The 22,038-nt window shown below is 53.3% G+C and overlaps 1 protein-coding gene and 1 long non-coding RNA gene across 3 annotated transcripts in view; one reads left to right on the top strand and one right to left on the bottom strand.

Annotated features, from left to right (window-relative positions):
- Positions 1-12,918, top strand: part of STYXL2 (serine/threonine/tyrosine interacting like 2) — a 36,314-nt gene extending 23,396 nt beyond the window's left edge. For both annotated transcript variants that reach the window (XM_051858409.3, XM_051858408.3), the window contains 3 exons: positions 1,906-2,137; positions 4,437-4,654; positions 9,583-12,918. In XM_051858409.3, coding sequence (XP_051714369.1) covers positions 1,906-2,137; positions 4,437-4,654; positions 9,583-12,380 — 3,248 coding nt within the window. In that variant the 3' untranslated portion in view covers positions 12,381-12,918. The remainder of the gene's footprint in view (positions 1-1,905; positions 2,138-4,436; positions 4,655-9,582) is intronic.
- LOC149125394 (uncharacterized) lies at positions 4,562-9,553 on the bottom strand. Its single transcript, XR_016210437.1, has 2 exons — positions 6,636-9,553; positions 4,562-4,772 (listed from the first exon to the last, which is right to left on the bottom strand). It is a non-coding gene; the product is annotated as an uncharacterized LOC149125394 (long non-coding RNA).
- Positions 12,919-22,038: the final 9,120 nt, after the last annotated feature.

Here is a 22,038-nt window from a genome sequence, read left to right as displayed (position 1 = left end):
GAAGGTCCCCGTCTGCTCAAAGCCCCCTCTGTTTTTTATTTGTTCTTTCACCCTACCTGGGGGTCTGTGGTCTTGCTCTAAGCCAGCCCAGGGTTCCTGGACCCAGGTGGTGGCTTCACCCTGGTCCAGCTCTCTCTGAGTTGCTCCAGGTCCTGCCCTTCCGTTCCTGCCTCTGGCTGGCAACCTCTCTGCCTTCCCGTCATGCACCCTCTCTGCTCTGTGCTCCACTCTCTGGTCACTTTCCAGGCTTTGTTAACTGAGGACAAGTTCAGTGAAAAAAAAATTCTCTTCCTTTCAAGTCAAAGAATGCGATAGACATTCGAAGTCTAGGCTGAAACCAAAATAAGCAGTTTCGTTTTAATATTCTAGATCTTACCTGCTCTCTCCTTCTCTGGGATATTAAGCCTACATTTCATTCCTTAGTGACTGAAGGGCTGTGAGGGGAGGAAAAATAGTCCATGTTGTACAGAGAGAAACACTTACTGGGCGACATTTAAGATCACCACTGTGCTCGCTCGTAACAACAGGGGGAGGTGGAACCCTCGCTCTCAGGCAGGTGCAAAAGGGCTTCGACAGAAACCTCAGAGAACAGAGCTAACTGGGGGGAGCCATGCAGGGAGGGAGGTGGACTCAACACACCCGGGGACGGCCTGCGACAGCCAAGGTTGGGTCAGGCCGAAGTCAGAGCCCGGAACACCATCTGGGTCTCCCACATGGGTGACAGGAACTCGAGTACCTGAACCATCATCTGCTGCCTCCCAGGGTGTGCACCTGCAGGAAACTGAAATTGGAGGCAAAACCCAGACTCAAACCAGGCGCTCTGATTTGGGGTGCATCCCAAGTGGGAGACTAAATCACTTTGTCAAATGCCTGCCCCTGAACAAAAATATTATGAGGAGGAGAAAAAGGTTCACTCCAGGTGGGGGTGAGTGGAGTTTGAGTTCATTTGGAATGTGTGTGCTTTTCCGACCTGTTGTCCTGTCATGGGACTAAGGGCAAACTTGCACCACTTGTGTGACAGCCGGAAGGACGTGTCCCAGGGGCTTACACGCCAGTGGTGGGGAAGAAGACGCTAAATGGAATACACAAGCCACTTAAACATATAATAGAAGGCTATGTTGTGCAGTGGCTGCTGGAAGTTTTATCCCTCCAGGGTTATTTGCATTCCATCTGTAAAGGAGGCAGACCCACAGAGCGCATTCTGTTAGGGAGGAGCACCAAGTCTTCCTTCAGTAAACACTCCTGAGCATCCACTTTGTCCTGGGCACTGTGGGAGAGGTAAACATGAACCCAACATACACCTGGTAGATAAGGACCTGGGTCTAAAAGCCATCAGGGGCAGGGTTTGGGTGCAGCAGTTGAGACACCGCGGAGGCTGCCCGTGTTCCATTTCAGAGTGCTTGGGTGTGAGTCGTGCCTCTGCTTCTGATACCACATTCCTGCTGATGGTGCACCCTGGGAGGCAGCAGGTGATAGCTCAACTCTTTGGGTCCCCGCCACCCCTGTGGGAGACCTGGATTCAGTTCTGGGCTCCGGGCTTCAGCTGGCCCAGCCCCGCCTGTTGTAGATGTTTAGGGAGTGAATCGGCAGATGGAAGATCTCTCTCTCCGTGTCCCTCTCTGTCTATCTCTGTGTCTCTGCCTTTTAAATATATTTAAAAAGTTTAAAATTATCAGTCAACTGCAGAGAAAGATGGGAGGGAGAAGCTGGCTTCCCTTCACCCATGCCCATGTAAACCTGGGGCTAGAACTGAATACAGGGGTCCAGGTGGAGGCAGTGGGGGCCCCGGAACCCCCATCGAGTCCTTCCTGGCAAACCCTGCCACACTCAGTCCATGTACTGGGTGCCCCAGGGAGCAGGGAAGGCAGGGCGTCTAACCCTTTGACGTGACCCTGTCCCGTGTAGAATTCAAGCCTCGGGGGCTGAGAGCAGAGGCGGAATGCCCGGGCATGCTGGAGTCGGCAGAGCAGCTGCTGGTGGAGGACCTGTACAACCGCGTCAGGGAGAAGATGGACGACACCAGCCTGTACAACACCCCCTGCGTCATGGACCTGCAGCGGGCCCTGCTCCAGGACCGCCAAGAGGCCCCCCGGAATGAGGTGGATGAGGTCTGGCCCAATATCTTCATTGCTGAGAAGTGAGTCTGACTGCTGGGGGCACCCCCCTTTGCCCTACCACTCTGGTTCGTGCCAGAGAGAGATACCTCCAGCTCTGACCAACAGCCCCACCCTAGTCCACCTAGCAAACTGAGGCTGTCTGGCCGCCTCCCCTGCCTGGGCCTTGGAGAAAGCTCCCCCTCCACCCCCACCTCACCCTGTCCACCTGGGCACAAAGCTACCCAGGCAAAATGCAGGCCTCAATGCTTGCCCTCCTGCTCCGACCTGGGCTCCATGGTACAGCCTTGCCCCACCAGGCGCCTTCCCTGGGCCTCCCTTCCTGCCAGAGTCCAGCCAGCCCCACTGTCTCCCCAGTGTGACCATCCCGTGACACCTGTGACAGCCTGTTCAGGACACGAGGAGCCACTGACAATACGGGTGTGCGTTTGAATCTGCTCAGCACAATGAGAGGGAAACTAGATTCCAAACGACTGCTGCACATGTCCAGTGCGACGCTAACCGAGGGAGATATTGGGGTCTGTGCTGCGCTCTTCCAAAGCCAAGACCAAGACGTTTGAAAGAAACGTGGTGTGCAGAGCAGAGCTCTCTGGGAGGTGGCTGTCCTGGGCTGCTTTGAGTTGCTTTTGAGTCGAACGAGTTTCCCAGAGTAGCCGTCTATTGTTTGTAAGGTCAGAAAATGTTACTGGCATTCCGTCCCTGCAGGGCTTTGCCAATGCACAGTTGGTACCCGGAGGTCCATCTGTGGAAGTGAGGCTTGCGGTCCACCACTGCAGGAAGTGTCCTCGTAATAGAATCGCTTGCATGTCCGGAAGTACAGGAGGGGGTCTGTGGCCCCAGGGAAGGCGGGAGGGAAAACAGCTTTAGGACATGGGGGCTACACTGCACCCCAAAGGACCTGACTCCCGGAGCCCGGCACCAGGTCTTCAGTGATCCTTATTTATTTATTTATTTAAGAAGCAGAGTGAGAGTGAGAGAGGGGGAGGGAGAGAGAGAGCACTTCCATCCACTGGTTCACTCCGCAAATGGCCACAAGGGCTGGAGCTGTGCTGATCCGCAGCCAGGAGCCAGGAGCTTCCTCCGGGTCTCCCACGCAGGTGCAGGGGCCCAAGGACTTGGGCCATCTTCTACTGCTTTCCCAGGCCATAGCAGAGAGCTGGATCGGAAGTGGAGCAGCCAGGACTCGAACCGGTGTTCATATGGGATGGTGGCACTGTAGATGGCCGCTTTACCCAATAAGCTACAACTCTGCCCCCTGGTGATCCTTAAATGGAGCTGCAGAGCCAAGAACATTCACAGCGCAGTCCCTAGGAACCCACTAAAGGCCCCCACCCCTTCTTGGGCAGCACTGTCCTCAGAGCCTCTCCAGACTAAACTGCGCTCACTCAGCCGCAGTCAATGCAGCTGTGAACTCAAAATCTAAGACACCAGATGGTGCTCAAAGCCTTTCTCACCTTTCTCAGGCTTGGGAAATTATAAAAGCTCTTGAATTCATTTTTGTAATCTTCAAATGGGGGAAAAAATCTGTCTCTTAAGTTTATTATTAGGATAAAATAATGTGGAAGGAGTTTGAAAAATACAGCATGCAATATCAATTTAAAGGACACCTAAGTGTATTGTTTTGGTCTGACACTGTCGGCCACTCCCAAGGCATGGGATCTTTTTTTTTTTTTTTTTAAAGATTTATTTATTTATTTGAAAGTCAGAGTTACACAGAGAGAGAAAGTGAGGCAGAAAGAGAGAGAGAGAGAGAGAGAGAGAGAGAGAGGTCTTCCATCCGTTGGTTCACTTCCCAATCAGCTGCAATGGCCGGAGCTTTGTCAATCCAAAGCCAGGAGCCAGGAGCTTCTTCCAGGTCTCCCACGCAGGTGCAGGGCCCCAAGCACTTCCACTGCTTTCCCAGGCCATAGCAGAGAGCTGGATCAGAAGTGGAGCAGCCGGGACTCGAACCGGCACCCATATGGGATGCTGGCACTTCAGGTGGTAGCTTTACCTGCTACGCCACAGCGCCAGCCCCAAGGCATGGGATCTTAAGCTAGAGGTCCCTGTACCACTCAAAGATTCCCTGGCACATCAGTTCTGTTCTCTTCACTCTGCCCTCCTCTGCCCAGTTCCCTGTCTCTTCTCTCTCTTGTTGCGGTCAAGTCACTGCCCCTTTTCACAGCGGCATTTGCAGTGAGCCCAGACATCTGGGAGCGGAGAAGGAGGTCCTTGCCCAGCTGTCACCCGCTGACCCTCTAACCAGGCTTCCCCCTCCCATCGCAGTGGTAAGGCACCTGTCTAGCTCTGATTCCGGCAAACACATCCCTGTCTCTGCCCCAGGAGCGTGGCTGTGAACAAGGGGAGGCTGAAACGCCTGGGAATTACCCACATCCTGAATGCCGCGCATGGCACAGGCGTCTACACTGGCCCTGACTTCTACACTGGCCTGGAGATCCAGTACCTGGGGGTGGAGGTGGATGACTTCCCGGAGGTGGACATCTCCCAGCACTTCCGGAAGGCGGCCGAGTTCCTGGATGAAGCACTGCTGACCTATAGAGGTGAGGGGGGGGTCTGCTGGGATTCCCCTGGGGCTGAAGTCACGTGGGGAGCAGGATGGAACCCTCTGGTTATCTGCCGTGTTTGGAGGGAACCGATCTTGAGCAGGGTGTTCTTCCCCTAAAAGGAGGAGAAAGGAAAGGGTGATTCTTCATCCAGTAAGTGAGGCTTAACCCGGGCCAGCTACCGTTCCAGGCACTGGGTGAAAGATGCAGTGTCCGGCCTTTGAATCCTTAGACTATAGTGAGGGGAGAGCAAATTGTTTTGAAAGGAAGAAAGGAAAACCAAAAAAAAAAAAAAAAAAAAAAAAGAAAGAAAGAAAAATGTCAGACAAGGTGACCAGCTGGCTCCTAGCAGAAGGTGGATGGGGGGCCTTTCACAGAATGGGATGTGTAAGCTGAGGGGTGAGAAGGAGCTAGCCGTGGGAAAACTGGGAGAAGAGGAATTTTTAAAAATTATATTTATTGAGGCTGGCACTGTGGTGTAGCAGGTGAAGCTGCTGCCTACAGTACAGGCATCCCATGTGGGCACCGGTTCGAGTCCCGGCTGCTCCACTTCTGATCCAGCTCTCTGCTGTGGCCTGGGAAAGCAGCAGAAGATGGCCCAAGTCCTTGGGCCCCTGCACCTGTATGGGAGACCGGGAGGAAGCTCCTGGCTCCTGGCTTCAGATCGGCACAGCTCTGGCCATTGTGGCCAATTGGGGAGTGAACCGTCAGATGGAAGACCTCTCTCTCTCTCTCTCTCTCTCCCTCCCCCTTCTATCTCTCTCTCTCTTTCTGTCTCTCCTCCTCTCTCTGTATAACTCTTTCAAATAAATAAATAAATATTTAAAAAATAATGTTACTCACTCTGGCGCTGTAGGCAGGGCTGTGGCCCTGCAGTATCCTGGGTGTGCATCCCCAGAAATGAGAGCGAACCCAGGGGCAGAGATGGAGTGGTCACCAGGACAGCAAGACGTCAGCAGCAAGCTACCCAGGGGTCCAGCATGCCCATGGCAGGTGCAGAAATGTGTAGCCAGGGGCCAGCCAGCGGTGCCAGACTCATGGTCCTATGTGGCCTGCAGGCCTCTCCTCCCTGCTTACTGCCATTCAGCCTCACTGTCCCACCAGGCAGCCAAAGGAAGGACGCGTTGTCACTTTGGTCTATGCCTTTGCGGGGAGACGCAACTGCAGGGCAGAGCAGTTGTCAGCAACCCCGAGCCTTCTCCTCCTTGAGCCTTGCTTCTGCTGCTTCCTCTACTCCAGAAAAGAGGGCATGGGGACACCTGGCACTGGGAATTCTAAACGACAATCCCAGTGACCCCAGAAGATAGGAAAAGTGCAACCCAAGAAAGAGCAAGGGTGTTCTACTCAATGCCTGGCAATAGCTGGGGCTGAGCCAGGTGGAAACTATGAGCCCGGAACTCAATCTGGCTCTCCCATTTGAGTGACAGGAACCCAAGTAGTTGAGCCATCACCTGCTGCCTCCCAGAGTGTGCATTGGCAGGAAGCTGGATCAGAAGCAGAGCTGACTCGGATTTCACACCAGGCACTCCAAGAAAGGAGGCAGGTCTCACAAGTGGCAGCCAAATGCCTGTCCTGACTCCAAACTGTTAACTCACTGATGGATCCTTTAACCAAGCAACCCTGCTGTCACCTGCCAGTCAGGAAAAAGCCACCTTCCCCAAACCATTTCACTGCTGGAAATTTTCATCGTACCCAAACAAGTATATTTTGACTTCAATGCAAAGGGTACCCCCTAGAGTTGTGCAGAGAAAAATCTTTACATCAGCATGAACCCTGAACTTCACAGAGAGAAAACAGAAAATCCCCACCCAGCCTCCCACTTGTCCCCTGGGCTGCCCTGAGGCTCCTCTCTGGGAGCAGGGAAGAACATAGCACCCCAACCGGTTGCTATCAGACTGAGTCTTAAGTTGTATTTGGTGCCCTTGTGACAAAAACCGGCTGGTCGTGTCCTGAAGTGCCCTAAAGTGAGCTGACTGACCTGGCGACACCATCTCCAAAGCAAGAGTCAGACTTTGGTCCTAACAGCAGCAGATTGGGGCCCGGCCATGTGGTAAAGGGGAGCGGTCCTGGAGGAGGGAGAGCGGAGCCCGGAGCTGGAGGTGCAAGGGGCTGAGTTAAGGGAACGTAGATGATGCTCTGCAGCTTTGCCGGGCATGGGTTACTGCCCTGCAGTGGTTGCTGGCTCTCGGCGTCACACCTTTCAGCACTGTTGGGCTCTGCTCTCCCGCATCTGCCCTGGAATCCCCGTCTCCATGGCCTGTGGGACAAAGGCAGGACCTTAACTCATGCAAACATACAGCAACAAAAGAACCGCTTCCATCTCATGGCGCTCAGTGAGACTCTTGCTCAATTGAGCAAATTAGATTATTTGCAAATAGATTGGTGACAGCTGAGGAGGTCAGTCTCCTGTGGTCCCAGTCTGCAGTATAAACGGGAATCAGAGTGAAGGCACAGAGGCATGTTTGTCACACTTAGAAAGTGGCCAGGCCAGAGGAGAACCAATGTGTTGAGTGGCAGAGTCAAGACCGGCAGGTGCATCTGTAGGCTGTAAGCCCAGCCCACATCTACCAAAAACATTCACAGGAACTTGAGAAACGATCCTTGTGTTGAAGAGATGCCGCAAGAAAAGAGAGACATGACTTTGTGGCAGGTTTTGTGTGTGTGTGTGTGTGTGTGTGTTTTAAGTTTTAGAGACTTGATAGAAAGTTAATAGAGTTGACAGAAAAGACAATATGCATTTATCATATGACAGATACATCCATGTTGCAAGCTCCGATGACATGAGTGAGGGCCCAGCGCCCAGAACAAAGGTGATAAGGGGTCAACTGGACTGTGTGTGACTCGGTCCAAACCGGAAATATCTTGCTCCACCCTGGGTGCAACCTCCTTGGGGAAAAAACTGAGAAATGCAATCTTAACCTGAGGAGAGTGGCTTGAATAGCAAGGAAACATGAAAAGATGTCTAGACAGTAATTGCAAGACTCAGAACACCCAGGAAAAGAAATAAATATGTAAGAATGTAATGGTGATCTCTTTAAAAGTTTTTATTAAAGGTCTAATTTGTACAGAAGTTTCATTATTGGCCCCAGAATGTCAGAATAGGAGCACTAGATGACTATTACAGAAGTCTGCATTTTGCTCTAACATCTGAATGAATTCTTTTAAAGATTTATTTATTTGTTTGAAAAGAGATGGAGAGAGAGAGAGAGAGATCAATCTTCCATCTGCTGGTTCACGCCCCAAATGGCTGCCCCAGCCAGGGCTGGGCCAGGTGGAAACCAGGAGCCAGGAGCTTCTTCCAGGTCTCCCACGTGGGTGCAGGGGCCCGATCACTCAGGTCATCCTCCCCCACTTTCCCAGGTGCATTTGCAGGGAGCTGGATTGGAAACGGAGTTGACAGGACTCCAACTGGTGTTCATATGGGATGAACTGGTGGCTTAACCCATGGCACCAGCAACCAAACCCTTAATGCATTTTTTTGTTTTGTTTTCTTTTTTTCTTTAAGATTTACTTATTCAGGCCGGCACCACAGCTAATCCTCTGCCTGCGGCGCCAGCACCCGGGGTTCTAGTCCTAGTCAGGGTGCCGGATTCTGTCCCGGTTGCCCCTCTTCCAGGCCAGCTCTCTGCTGTGGCCCAGGAGTGCAGTGGAGGATGGCCCAAGTGCTTGGGCCCTGCACCCGCATGAGAGACCAGGAGAAGCACCTGGCTCCTGGCTTCGGATCAGCACAATGCGCCAGCCGCAGCACACGGGCCGCGGCCATTGGAGGGTGAACCAACGGCAAAGGAAGACCTTTCTCTCTGTCTCTCTCTCTCTCTCTCACTGTCCACTCTGCCTGTCAAAAAAAAAAAAAAAAAAAGATTTACTTTTTCAGTTGAAGGGTAGAGTTACAGAGAAAGAGAGACAGAGAGCAAGAGACATCTTCCATCTGATGGTTCACTCCCCAAATGGCCGAAACAGGCCAGAGCTGGGCTGATCCTCTAAGCCAATACAAAGCCAGGAGCCAGGAGCCTCTTCCAGGTCTCCCACATGGATGCAGGGGCCCAAAGACTTAGGCATCTTCTGCTGTTTTCCCAGGTTCATTAGCAGGGAGCTGGATCAGAAGTGGGGCAGCTGGGACTTGAACCAGTGCTTCTATGGGATGCCAGCTTTTACCCTGCAACAGTAGGGTGCTGGCCCGATGAATAGATTTTTTTTTTTTTTAATTAGAGTAATCCAAACATGGAGCAAGTCCAGGTATTTATGTGAGCTAGCGAGCTCCCCACCCTGGAAGTATCAGGCTGGTGACTGGTGACCCTGTGTCCACTGAAACCTGTGCCCCCCAGCAGTGACATTCCACCTCTGTGACTCACCCATATCAGACCCCCTTCATTTTCTTTTTATCTTCCTCCTCTATTCTTTTATTGCTCCTCCCTCAGGTTGTTAGGAAGGAAGCAGAAATGCCTTCCAGTGTTTTTTTTTTTTTTTTTAAGATTTATTTATTTGAAAGTCAGAGTTACACAGAGAGAGGAGAGGCAGAGAGAGAGAGAGAGGAGGGAGAGAGAGGTCTTCCATCCAATGGTTCACTCCCCCAGATGACCGCAACGGCCGGAGCTGCACCAATTTGAAGCCAGGAGCCAGGAGCATCCTCCTGGTCTCCCACGTGGGTGCAGAGAGCTGGACGAAGTGGAGCAGCCGGGTCTCAAACTGGCGCCCATATGGGATGCCTGCGCTTCAGGCCAGGGCGTTAACCCACTGCGCCACAGCGCAGGGCGCAGGCCCCCTTCCAGTGTTTCAAAAGTGGGGAGGGCACGAGGCGCTCTGAGCAGAGGCGCTGTGAACTTTTTAAGGGCTGCCCATCAAAGCAGCACTTGGCGCGGCGTGGGGGGGGGGGGTCCTCTGAGGGAGGCCCTGTGCTGCATCATCTCGTTTTCCGTTGTTTCCAGGGAAGGTCCTGGTCAGCAGTGAGATGGGCGTCAGCCGCTCGGCGGTGCTGGTGGTGGCCTACCTGATGATCTTCCACAACATGGCCATCCTGGAGGCCCTGCTCACCCTGCGCCGGAAGCGGCCCATCTGCCCCAACGAAGGCTTCCTGAAGCAGCTGCGCGAGCTCAACGAGAAGCTCATGGAGGAGCGGGACGAGGACGAGGCGGACGCGGACGCGGACGCGGACTCGGACGGGGCCGCAGGGAGCACGCTGGGGGCCAGAGTGCAGGCCCTGACCGTGGAGGAGGACGACGACATCACCAGCCTCTTGAGCGGTTCCTCCCTGGGCAAGGCCAGCCGGGCCTCCAAGCCCCCGACGCTCATCGACGAAGAGGAAGAGGAGAAGCTCTATGAGGCCTGGAAGAGGGGGCAGGGCCTAGGCACGGGCCAAGGCCCCCAGGGCGGGGACGGCAGGTGCTCAGCCTCGGCCGGCCAGGGTGGGGCGCAGCCGGAGGACGGGGATGCGGAGGACGAAGACGTGGAGAGGCTCATCCAGGAGTGGCAGAGCCGGAATGAGAGGTACCAAGCCCAGGGGCACCGGCGGTGGGGGCGGGAGGAGGAGGAGGAGGAAGAGGAGAGCGAGGCCGGCTCCTCGGTGGGCAGAAGGCGGAGGCACACGCTGAGCGAGAGCAGCACTTTCGAGAGCCTGAGCAGCCGCGACGTGCGGATCTTGAAGCAGCAGCTGCAGAGGGGCCGCCAGAGCCCAGGCCCCCGACGCCGCTCGGACTCGGTGTCCACCGACAGCACCTGGGACGTGTGGAACGAGCGACTGCAGGAGATCGAGCGGGAAGCTTCACGCAGCTACCACTGCCGGAGCAAGAGGGAGCAGGTGGAGGCAGGCAGCAGGGCGCGAGAGGATGACGAGGAGAGCGTGTCCTCGGAGGCCAGCTCCTTCTATAACTTCTGCAGCAGGAACAAGGACAAGCTCACTGCCCTGGAAAGGTGGAAGATCAAGAGAATCCAGTTTGGATTTCACAAGAAAGACTCAGAGGCAGGAGACAGCAGCAGCGAGCAGGGAGCCGTGGACGCAGAGGGCGCGAGGAAGCCTGCGGATGTGAGCCTGTCGGCCTACCAGGCCTGGAAGCTGAAACATCAGAAGCAGGTGGGCAGCGAGAACAAGGAGGAGGTGCTAGAGCTCAGCAAGGGCGAGGACGCCGTCCTGGCTAAGAAGAGACAAAGGAGGCTGGAGCTGCTGGAGAGAAGCAGGCAGACGCTGGAGGAGAGCCAGTCCCTGGGAGGCTGGGAGGCAGAGAGCTCAGCTGCCAGTGGGAGCATCCCCCTGTCTGCCTTCTGGTCGGCAGCCCCCTCTGTCAGCGCTGACGGGGACACAGCGTCAGTCCTCAGCTCCCAGAGCCTCCGCTCCCACCTGTCTCAGGCCTCCAACCCCACCACACCCCTGCCTACCCTGCCCGTGGGCCCCGGAGACACCATTTCCATTGCCAGTATCCAGAACTGGATCGCCAACGTGGTCAGCGAGACCCTCGCCCAGAAGCAAAATGAGATGCTGCTGTTGTCCCGCCCACCATCCGTGGCAAGCTTCAAGGCGGCAGCACCAGCGGCCAGCTGCCTGGGGGATGACCAAGTGTCCATGCTCAGCGGCCAGAGCAGCTCCTCCCTGGGGGCCTGCCTGCCGCCCCAGAGCCAGGCCAGACCCAGCTCCGACACACAGTCAGTGCTGTCTTCCAGCACTGCGCTGGGCTCCAGGGCTGAAGGCACTGGGGGCAGAGTGAGGGGGACCAGTAAGCCCATCTACAGCCTCTTCGCTGACAACGTGGACCTGAAGGAGCTCGGCCGGAAGGAGAGGGAGATGCAGGCGCAGCTCAGTGAGAAGATGTCCGAGTACAAAGTGGAAAAGCTGGCCTCAGACAACAAGCGCAGCTCCCTTTTCAAGAAGAAGAAGGTCAAGGCCGAAGAGGACGACGTCCTGGGGGACAGGGATGAGGACACTGACAGTGCCATCGGGAGCTTCCGATACTCTTCCCGCAGCAACTCCCAAAAACCCGAGACAGACGCCTCCTCCTCGCTGGCTGTCTCTAACCACTATGAAAACAGCAGCAGAGCTGGCAGAGAGATGGACAGCAGCATCAGCAGGTGGCTCAGTGGCCTTGGGACAGAGGAGAAGTCCCCTCCCCAGAGCGACTGGTCTGGGAGCTCCCGGGGGAAGTACACCCGATCGTCCCTGTTCCGGGAGACGGAGTCCAAATCGTCCAGTTACAAGTTCTCCAAGTCCCAGTCCCAGGAGCAGGACACCACCTCCTACCACGAGGCGAACGGCAGCTCTGTGAGAAGCTCCTCGCGCTTCTCTGCCTCCTCCACCAAGGAGGGCAGAGAGACGCACAAGTTCTCCAGATCCACCTTCAGCGAGACCTCAAGCTCCCGAGAGGCGAGCCCAGAGCCCTACTTCTTCCGCAGAACCCCCGAGCCCCCTGAAGGGGCCGAGTCCCCGGAGCTGCCGCGCCCCAGCTGGGCCAGGCCCAGGGACTGGGAAGACGTGGAAGAGTCCTCCAAGTCGGATTTCTCCGAATTTGGGGCTAAGCGGAAATTCACCCAGAGCTTCATGAGGTCTGACGAGGAGGGAGAGAAGGAGAAGACAGAAAACAGAGAAGAAGGGAGGTTTGCCTCCGGGCGGCGGTCCCAGTATCGGAGAAGCACGGACAGGGAGGAAGAGGAGGAAATGGACGATGAGGCCATCATTGCTGCCTGGAGGCGGCGGCAGGAAGAAACCAGGACGAAGCTGCAGAGGAGGAGAGAGGACTGAGCTGGGCCCCGTGCACCCGGGAGGGGCAGAGAACCCAGGGAGAAGCCATTCTGCTCGCACAGAGCTCAGCCCCCCGCCCCTGTCCCCGGCCATCAAGGGGTAAAGACATGGCAGAATCTTCCAGAAGGAAAGAGCTGAAACGAGAGGCACTGAGCAGAAAGCCCTGGAGGCGGAATGGGGGGAGGAGGTGAGGGCAGGAGGAGACCCCTCCAGGAGCGGAGGGAGCGCCGGGCTCCTGGCCCCTTTTATGCAGCCCGGCGCCCTCGGAGCTTGGGTGTTTCACTTCTGTGTCGGGTGGCGCTCATCCCACACAGAGAGGTGAGCCTGAAATAGGCCCTGTGGTTTGTCAGAGACTTCCAGGGAGGCCATGAACCCAGGATGTCGTTCTGTCTGTAGAAGTTTTAATGAGACCCAGAAAAATCTATCCTGTGGCAAGTCTGACCTCTCCCTCAGTTCCGGATGCTTCCCTTTAAGGTTCAGTTCTGGTTGCTCCTCTTTGATGTTTTGGATCTCCATTAAATTGCTATATTGTCAAATAGTTCTTCTTCATCCCAGTTCATTGGAGCTCTTTGGATATTAAGGGAAATCCACATTTAAAAGGTTCAAATGGACGATCACGAGCCCGCCTCACTTTGCTCCCCAAAACCTGTGACACAACATCAGCATCAGCTCACTATAAAAAGGGTAACAGTCTTTAGTCTTGGGTGGGAGAGCTCACTGGGAAAAGCCTGGGGAGAAGCAGAGGGAACTAGACAGAGACAAAGCGAATGAGCTTTACCCTGGTGAGGGTGGCAAGATGAAAGGCAGAGAGAGGATTCCTTTGAAATGGCAGGAAAACAAAGCCAGATCATGGAAGAGAAGAAAAGTAGCTCAACACAAGGAGGTGGAGATGGATTTCTATAGACTCCAGGGGCCACCCTTGCTTTGTATTTCCTGGAAGACCATTGGATGTTGCACTAGGCGGCTGCATCCTTCTTAGCACCCCCACATGCACTAGGTTGGTGAGACCCCCTTAACCCTTTGCTCCCAAGCCATTTCTGCCCCCTAAGACATAGGTAACATTGCCGAAGCAAGTAGATATATTTTTGAGCACAACCACTGGTGGATTTGCTTCCATAGTTCTCATCCAGCTGCTGCTCCCCACAGGACCTGCAAACAGGCCTGTGCCACACAGGCGTCTGGGACATCTTGATCCATCAAAATTTCAAATCAGGACACACGACTGGTGATGCTATGATTAATGGGAGGAAAGAAGGGTCAGGAGAAATCCGCCACCACCACCACCCCCCACCATGGGACAATGGTAAGGGATAATTATGTGGTCTCCTTTACTTTTTTTAAAATTTTTTATTTTATTTTTTTTTTTTTTGACAGGCAGAGTGAACAGTGAAAGAGAGAGACAGAGAGAAAGGTCTTCCTTTGCCGTTGGTTCACCCTCCAATGGCCGGCGCACCGAGCTGATCCAATGGCAGGAGCCAGGTACTTATCCTGGTCTCCCATGGGGTGCAGGGCCCAAGCACTTGGGCCATCTTCCACTGCACTCCCTGGCCACAGCAGAGAGCTGGCCTGGAAGAGGGGCAACTGGGACAGAATCTGGTGCCCCGACCGGGACTAGAACCCAGTGTGCCGGCGCCGCAAGGCGGAGGATTAGCCTAGTGAGCCGCGGCGCCGGCCACTTTTTTTTTTTTAAAGATTTATTTTATTTATTTGAAAGTCGGAGTTACACAGAGAGAAAGAGAAGCAGAGAGAGAGATCTTCCATCCTGTGGTTCATTCCCCAATTGGCTGCAATGGCTGGAGCTGTGCCGATCCGAAGTCAGGAGCCAGGAGCTTCTTCTGGTCTCCCATGTGGGTACAGGGGCCCAAGGACTTATGCCATCTTCCACTGCTTTCCCAGGCCATAGCAGAGAGCAGGATTGGAAGTGGAGCAGCCGGGTCTCGAACTGGCGGCCATATGGGATGCCAGCACTGCAGGCAGCGGCTTTATCAGCTAAGCCACAGCAGCTACCCCATGGTCTCCTTTTCTAAAAACTGACTTTCGTGGGATGGGTTGTAGAGATGATGCACCTTTGCTGTGCAGACTAGTTCAGCATCACGCATTTCAGCGAGCTCGAAGATGCAAATACCAAGGCAGAGGGGGAGCTGACGACACAAACCCAGAAGCCCATGTGACAGGGATCAGAGCACCTGAATCAACTCGCTTGCCTTCCCGCTACCAGCGTGGCCCGCCGACTGGTGCCCTTCTCCCCTCCGCTGACACAGAGTGCTGGAAAAGAAAGGACTGCTGAGCCTCTCTCCCCTCGCCCCTCTCCTTCTTCACTTGCCCCTCTTGCTTGGAGCAGCCTCAGCCCCTGGTTTCCAGCGCCCAGTGGGTCGTTCCTGTCATCCAGGGTGGTCTCACCCTAGAGCACCCTGCAGCAAGAGTGTAGCCCGTTTTACCTTCTTGGGAGCTCAAGGCTTCCTCTCTCATATTGTGCCTCGAGGGGCGATTCTGAGATAGACGCAGTCAGCAGGACATTTGTCTAGAAAGCCAGTCTTCAGGAGGGAAGAACAAGAATACAGGATGGGGGCTGGCACCGTGGCGCACTAGGTTAATCCTCCGCCTGTGGCGCCAGCATCCCATATGGGCACCGGGTTCTAGTCCTGGTTGCTCCTCTTCCAGTCCAGCTCTCTGCTGTGGCCAGGGAGTGCAGTGGAGGATGGCCCAAGTGCTTGGGCCCTGCACCCCATGGGAGACCAGGAGAAGCACCTGGCTCCTGGCTTCGGATCGGCGCAGCTCCGGCCGCTGCAGCCACTTGGGGAGTGAACCAACGGAAGGAAGACCTTTCTCTCTCTCATGTAACTCTGCCTGTCAAATAAATAAATAAAATCTTAAAAAAAAAAAAAGAATATAGGATGACCTTGATGACCCGCTCTACCTATCCACAAGGAGCCAACTAGCTCAGGTCTCTGTAATTAATTGTCTTTTTTTTTTTTTTTTGACATAACTAGAAAAATATTTAACTTGATCTCACTTAGGTCAAGATAGAAAAGAAATTAAAAAAAAATTCCTATTCAGTTCCTACTGGTATCCTCCCAGACGAAGTGTCGAGCATATTGGTTTGAAGGCTCAGCCTGGTCTTTCTGCAGCCCTGGATGTGAGCCTGGGGGAACACACCAAGGAGCCCACTCAGTTTGCTTTGAGTTGAACTCTTAGTCTAGGGGCACTAATGGGCCCGTGACCAAGCGTACACCAGCTCAGCTCTCAGGGGGAAGGAACCAGATAGGGGTCAAGGTCAAGTCCCAGGCAAATGACTTTGCTCACTCTGTCTCCAAGGATAGCTGCTTTAGGATCCCGCACACAGGACGGGGTCTGCCCGAGAATTCGAGACTAAGAATTCAGCTTCTTCCTGGCATCCAGAATACATTTTTGGAACCCATATCAGTAGAAATTTGCATTGGGTTTGTGATGAACTTGAAGAAATCCCTGAGATTTGAAGTGTTAGAATCCCAACTGCGACTTTAACTCATGCCTAACAGTCCAGCCTTAGTCTCCGGATGACATTGAAAGGTGTATGTCTGTAAAAGGCCCCGTGGGAAACAGTCGGCACACCCAGCGTGGTGTTTGCAGGGGCAGGAGTAAGAGAACCGAGAAGATAGAATAAAGCACCCGGGAATCAGCCGGGGTGAGAAGGAGCTACCACCCAGGCCTCACACACAGCACACAGCAAGGAGGAGGCCGCCTCCTGGGCCCAGCAAGAGCCGCACCACAAAAAGCACATGCCCTCCAGCAACCAGGCAGAGGAGCGGGTAGCAAGTGCCCAGGTGCCTCTCCCTTCTGGGTTTTGAGCGCATGCCAGTAACACCACTGGCCAAACCCAAGTGGAAGCTGGGGGGTGGGAGAGTTTAGTAGTCTGGAAAAGGAGAAAAAGTGGGTCTGGGGAGGTGTGCAGAGAACCAGCACACAGAGGTGATCCACTTGGAAGGCCGTCTCTGCGGAGCCTTGGCAATGACGTTGTCCTAAGTGCCTCAAGACACCAAACACAAGGTCAACCTGTTAACAATTTCCGGTTGGAACAGAGTTTCAGCTACATAGCGCCTGCTATGAGAGAGTCAGTGATTTTGTTTTTCAGGAAAGAAAGTGAGGAGGCAGATCTGGACCTACGGTCTCCATCCACTCCTGAGTTTTGTACAGTCTGCCAGGAGAAAAAGCCAAGTAAGAGAAGACAAGGGGCAGGTGTTTGAGGTAACACATGAGACACCAGCAGAGATGTCCACATCCTTTAGCTGAGTGCCCGGCTCAAGTCCCAGCGCCTCGCCGGATTCCAGCTCCCTGCTAAGGCTCGCTCTGGGAGACAGCTAGTGTTGGCGCAAGGACTTAGGTCTCTGCTGCCCACAGGGAAGACTCAGATTGGGTTCCAGGCTCCTGGCTTCCACCTGGCCCAGCTCCAATTGTTGTGAGAATTTGAGGAGTGAAGCAGCAGATGGAGAATTTCCCTCCCTCCCTCTCTCTCTCTCTCTCTCTCTCTCTCTCTCCCCCCACATCTCTCTTTACATTGCTTTGCCTTTCAAATAAATATTTTTTAAAAAGCACACTATGTACAGTCGCTCTTGCAAGAAGAATCTTCAATACAAATCTATACCTGTGCTAGAATCCTCTACTTTTCTGAGTTTTGGATCCAAGGCTTGTGTTTTAAAGCATCATCTATGTTGTGTCCACTGTGTCAGATCTTCCCCCGGCTCCAGTTCCTGCTGCAAGATACCTGTCATCTGTCTCAGGAGCCATCAGAAACCACGCCCTCTGCCACACACACACATACACAGTGAATTTCATACAAAACCTATATTTTAAGTCATACCATCTCCCAAAATACCTGTCCAATTTAGTGTAAAGCCAGTCAGCCGGTTTTACTTGGGAAAGTCATTAACGTAACAAATGCTTCAGCAGTCATTTTCAGACACCGTGATCCTTGCAGCATCTGTGAGCAGGTATGCCTACAGAGGCCAGGCCAGCCCATGGCCCAGCCCCTAGGTCCTGCGTGAACTCTGCTCCTTAGAGCAAGGGGCAGAGCCATTTGGTTCCATGTTTCTCTGTCTAAGCTCCCGAAGGCAAAAGTGAGGAGTCGACCTTGGTGGTAACTGGAAGAGTGGCCTCTACCAATAATTCAGCTCAGTTCAGCTCAGCCAGCCGGGCTTTGGTTGCGTGCCAGCTGGACTAACACTGCACCAGGGCACTGTGCTGTATGAAATAATGGAAGGCAGACAGGCTGTTGGAGAAGTCCCTTAGGAGAGAGAACCTTTGAAAATGTGAGTTCGAGAACTCTCAAGCTATCTGGATCTGAACACAATGGCATGTGTGTGTATCAGAAAAGCATCAGCCACAAGGGCTTGAGGCCTCACAGCTACACTGGACGCCTTCCCTTCCCTCTTCTCTACGCCACTGTCTGCATCCTTTTGCACCAATATCACTCGCCACTTCACAAAACCAGGTTGGTAAGCAGGCCCAGTGTCACCTCCCTTTCGTCTATCGCAGGACCAACTTTATCTTCCCTAGATTCACAATTCTGGCTCTTTTTATTTCTCTGCTTAAAAGCATCAAGGACTCCCCCATTACCTGCTAAATGAATCCTTACCACCTTCACTTGGCATCTGGGGGCCACCTTTCCCTCTCTTTCCAGCCCTGTCATGCTGTCCACACCGTGCACCCCTCCAGCTGGCCACACACTGTCTCCACCGTGCCCCGCCAGCTGACCACCTGTGCTCAGCACCCCATTGGGGTCTCACGCCTTTGTTCTGGGCCCTTCCTCAGCTTTATCCTCCTCCTTGGCTCCTCCACCCATCATGCTCCCACTTCCCTCCGAGATTCTTTTTTTTTTTTTTTTTTTTTTGACAGGCAGAGTGGATAGTGAGAGAGAGACAGAGACACAGAGACAGAGAGAAAGGTCTTCCTTTTTGCCGTTGGTTCACCCTCCAATGGCCGCCGAGGCCAGCGCATCTCGCTGATCTGAAGCCAGGAGCCAGGTGCTTATCCTGGTCTCCCATGCGGGTGCAGGGCCCAAGCACTTGGGCCATCCTCCTCCACACTCACGGGCCATAGCAGAGAGCTGGCCTGGAAGAGGGGCAACCGGGACAGAATCCGGTGCCCCGACCGGGACTAGAACCCTGTGTGCTGGTGCCGCAGGTGGAGGATTAGCCTATTGAGCCGCGGCACCGGCCAACCCTCTGAGATTCTTTTAGGGAATCCTCTGCTATTCCACCTCTTCCTGCCACTGTAAGTCTCCTCCTGTGAAATTGCACACTGGGGCCAGCGCTGTGGCATAGCGGGTAAAGCCACCGCCTGCAGTGCTGGCATCCCATACGGGCTTCGCTTCTCATCCAGCTCTCTGCTATGGCCTGGGAAAGAGTGGAAGATGGTCCAAGTCCATGCACCCCTGCACCTGTGTGGCAGACCCAGCGGAAGCTCCAGGCTCCTGACTTCAGATCGTCTGAGCTCCGGCCATTGCAGCCATCTGGGGAGTGAACCAGCGGATGGAAGACCTCTCTCTCTCTGCCTCTGCTTCTCTGTAACACTGCCTTTCAAATAATCTTAAAAAAAAAAAAAAGAAGAAGAAAGAAAGAAATTGCACATCACCTTGTTCAGCTTTGATGCTTGCCACAGTCTGCTTTGTAGGAATACATACAGATAAGAATGTCTGCCTTTCAGGATTATAATGGAGTTATAATTCAATAAGACACTAATTTAATAATTAGTTCAGGGCAGCAGTAGAATCTAGTAATTGTACATCCTTATATGTAATTCTAGTGACTATGACTGTAATCACTCTGATTATAGATACAATGTGGTAAAATAGTTTAGAGCACAGTTTTGTGACCTAACTGAAAAATAATCAACATTTATATTAAGTGTTTACCATATTCCCAGCAGTGTACAAAGAGCATTAGCGTGGATTGTCTACTTTATCATCTTTACAATCCTATCCTTCATTTATTTTCCTCATTTTTGAAGCATATGATATACTAAACAATACGCTAAGCACTGAAAATTCAGCAGAAATCCAGACAGAACAAAACCTGTCCTTAAGGAGCTAGCAATTTTGTTGAGAAAGATGGGTGGTGAACCAATCATTTAGAACATTATTTAATATTTGTTATCTTCCTGTCTTATCATCTGTTTGGCTCTCCCTGCTAGAATACAATCCCCACAAGGGTAGTCATTAGTCATTTCTGTATCCTTTTTGACTAGAAACCAAGCCTGGGCCAAATATTTGTTGTGGTTGACTGCAATTAAGTGCGCTGAAGGGAGTAAACAGGACTGCGTGGTGGGAAACAGTGGCTCAGGTTTGTTACTTTGGACAGGGTGACCTTGGACAGGCCTCTTGAAGGGCAATGTTTAAGTCAGGATGCGGAGAAAAGGCAATCTACACAGAGAAACTAAATGGGGGGGGGGGGCAGAGGCTTTGCGAGGTTGCCCCTGGCTGTACTCTACCCCATGTTCAAGTTGAAACACTGTGATTTCAGAGCCCACAAACCTACCAGGACAGGTAACACCTGTCAGCTGCTTAGGACAATGCCTGGTACCTAATATTGCTCAGTAAGCTATCTTTTACCTCCTCTACTATATTGTAAGTGTTCAAATTCATCTTGCTTTGGAAGCATGGAATTATTGATTAGCTAATTAGCTCAGCATGGATCGTATTTAGGACCCAGGGAAGCTAGATGATTTCTGTTTAGTTTCTGACTTATCTTCTTCCATTTATTTATTTATTTGAAAGTCAGAGTTACAGAGGGGCAGACAGAGAAGGAGAGAAAGAGAGAGAGGTCTTCCATCCGCTGGTTCACTCCCAGATGGTCCCAATGGCCAGAGTTGGGCTGATCCGCAGCCAGGAGCCAGGAGCTTCTTCCAGGTCACTCATGTGGGTGCAGGGGCCCAAGCACTCGGGCCATCTTCTACTGCTTTCCCAGGTCATAGCAGAGAGCTGGATCAGAAGTGGAGCAGCCAGGAGTGAACAGGTGCCCATATGGGATGCCGGCACCGCAGGCAGCGGCTTTACCTACTACACCACAGCACCAGACCCCACCCCACCCTGTTTTATTGTTTTTCTTTCCTGATGGTTGGGGTACGATGGGACTGAGAAGGTCACAGAATACTTGAGGATGGAGGAAAGGCCAGACACCTTGGGGAGAGGCAGAAGCTCAGGCACCTGCTTGGGAGAACAGCTGCTAGGCCAACATTGTTGAAAGCATTTCATTCTTTTTTTTTTATTTTTAAAGTTTTATTTTATTTATTTGAAAGACAGAGTAACAGAGAGAGGTAGAGACAGAGAGAAAGATCTTCCACTCACTGGTTCACTCCCCAGATGGCCACAACGGCCGGAGCTGCGCCGATCTGAAGGCAGGAGCCAGGAGCTTCTTCCGGGTCTCCCATGTGGGTGCAGGGGACCAAGGACTTGGGTCATCTTCCACTGCTTTCCGAGGCCATAGCAGAGAGCTGGATCAGAAGTGGAGCAGCCGGGACTCGAATCCGCACCCACATGGGATGCCAGCGCTTCAAGCCAGAGCTTTTTCCTGCTACACCACAGCGCCGGCCCCTGGTGAAAGCATTTCTCTCCACGCTGTGGGGATGCTAACACTCCAGTCTGGCCCAGTCCTGACAAGCGTCTATGCCTTCCAAGGCAGAGCAGAGGCTGGCTGGGGTGCAGGAGAGGGGATGGGAAAGGAAAGCAGCTCCAAAGGACATCACAGGAGCAATTGGTCCTGGGCCTGCTCTGTGCCAAGCCAGCTGCAAGCAGCCTGCTGGGATCTCGTTCACACAGCATGGCTGAGAGCTGCTCCGGGGGAACCAGGCTTGGCATTGCAGAGCAACTAGAACCCTTGTACTGTTTCTCAAACAAGAAAGCAAGGCAAACAAGCCCTCAATCAGGACAACAATGCAGGGAAGGTCTTGTTCCCAGTGCCAGTGGCCCCAGGGAGGCACAAAGGAGAGAGGCCTCCAGGGTCCCCTCATTCTTCCTCTTGGAGTTCCATCTGGAAAGCTGATTGGCCACCACTTGGTCCATCCAGCCCTTCTGACCAATAGCAACTCTGTCAAGTGGCTATGAATGTTCCCATTTGACAGATGGAAACACTCAGACCCAGACGGGTGCTACGGTCTGAACATTTGGGTCTCCCCTAAAATTCACAGGTTGAAACCTAGTCCATAAGGCAATGGTTATTAAGAGGCAGGGGCCGTTCCGGGTGGCTAAATCTCCAGGGCCCTGTCCTCATGAATGGGGTAGAGCCCTGTGGAAGGGGCTGTTTGTCCCTTCTGCCCATGTGGGGACCCAGCGAGAAGGCACCATGTAGAAAGCCAAGAGCCCTCACCAGACACCGGATCTGCTGAGGTCTTGTTCTTGGGCTTGCCAGCCTCAAGAACTGCGAACGCTAAATGTCCGTTGGGTCTGAAACACATCCCCCCACCCCCACCCCGGGTTTCAGGAGTTTCATTACAGCAGCCTGCGTGGACGAAGTCAGGGGTTAAAGGAACTTGCTCAGCACAGTAAGCTGGGAAGCCAGGATCTGAATCTGGGTAGGTCCGATTTTCAAACCTCTTTTCCTATCACACCATTTTCCTTTAAAGTGACCTGTGCCCACGGGGGATGGAAACTGCAGCTATGGAGAGATCTGGGCCCTGACAGCAGGGC

The sequence above is a fragment of the Oryctolagus cuniculus genome, chromosome 7 (assembly GCF_051225735.1).
Source record: "Oryctolagus cuniculus isolate XC-2025 breed Fujian yellow rabbit chromosome 7, ASM5122573v1, whole genome shotgun sequence".
In the NCBI taxonomy this organism is placed as follows: domain Eukaryota; kingdom Metazoa; phylum Chordata; class Mammalia; order Lagomorpha; family Leporidae; genus Oryctolagus; species Oryctolagus cuniculus.
This window is presented reverse-complemented; position numbering and strand designations above follow the sequence as displayed.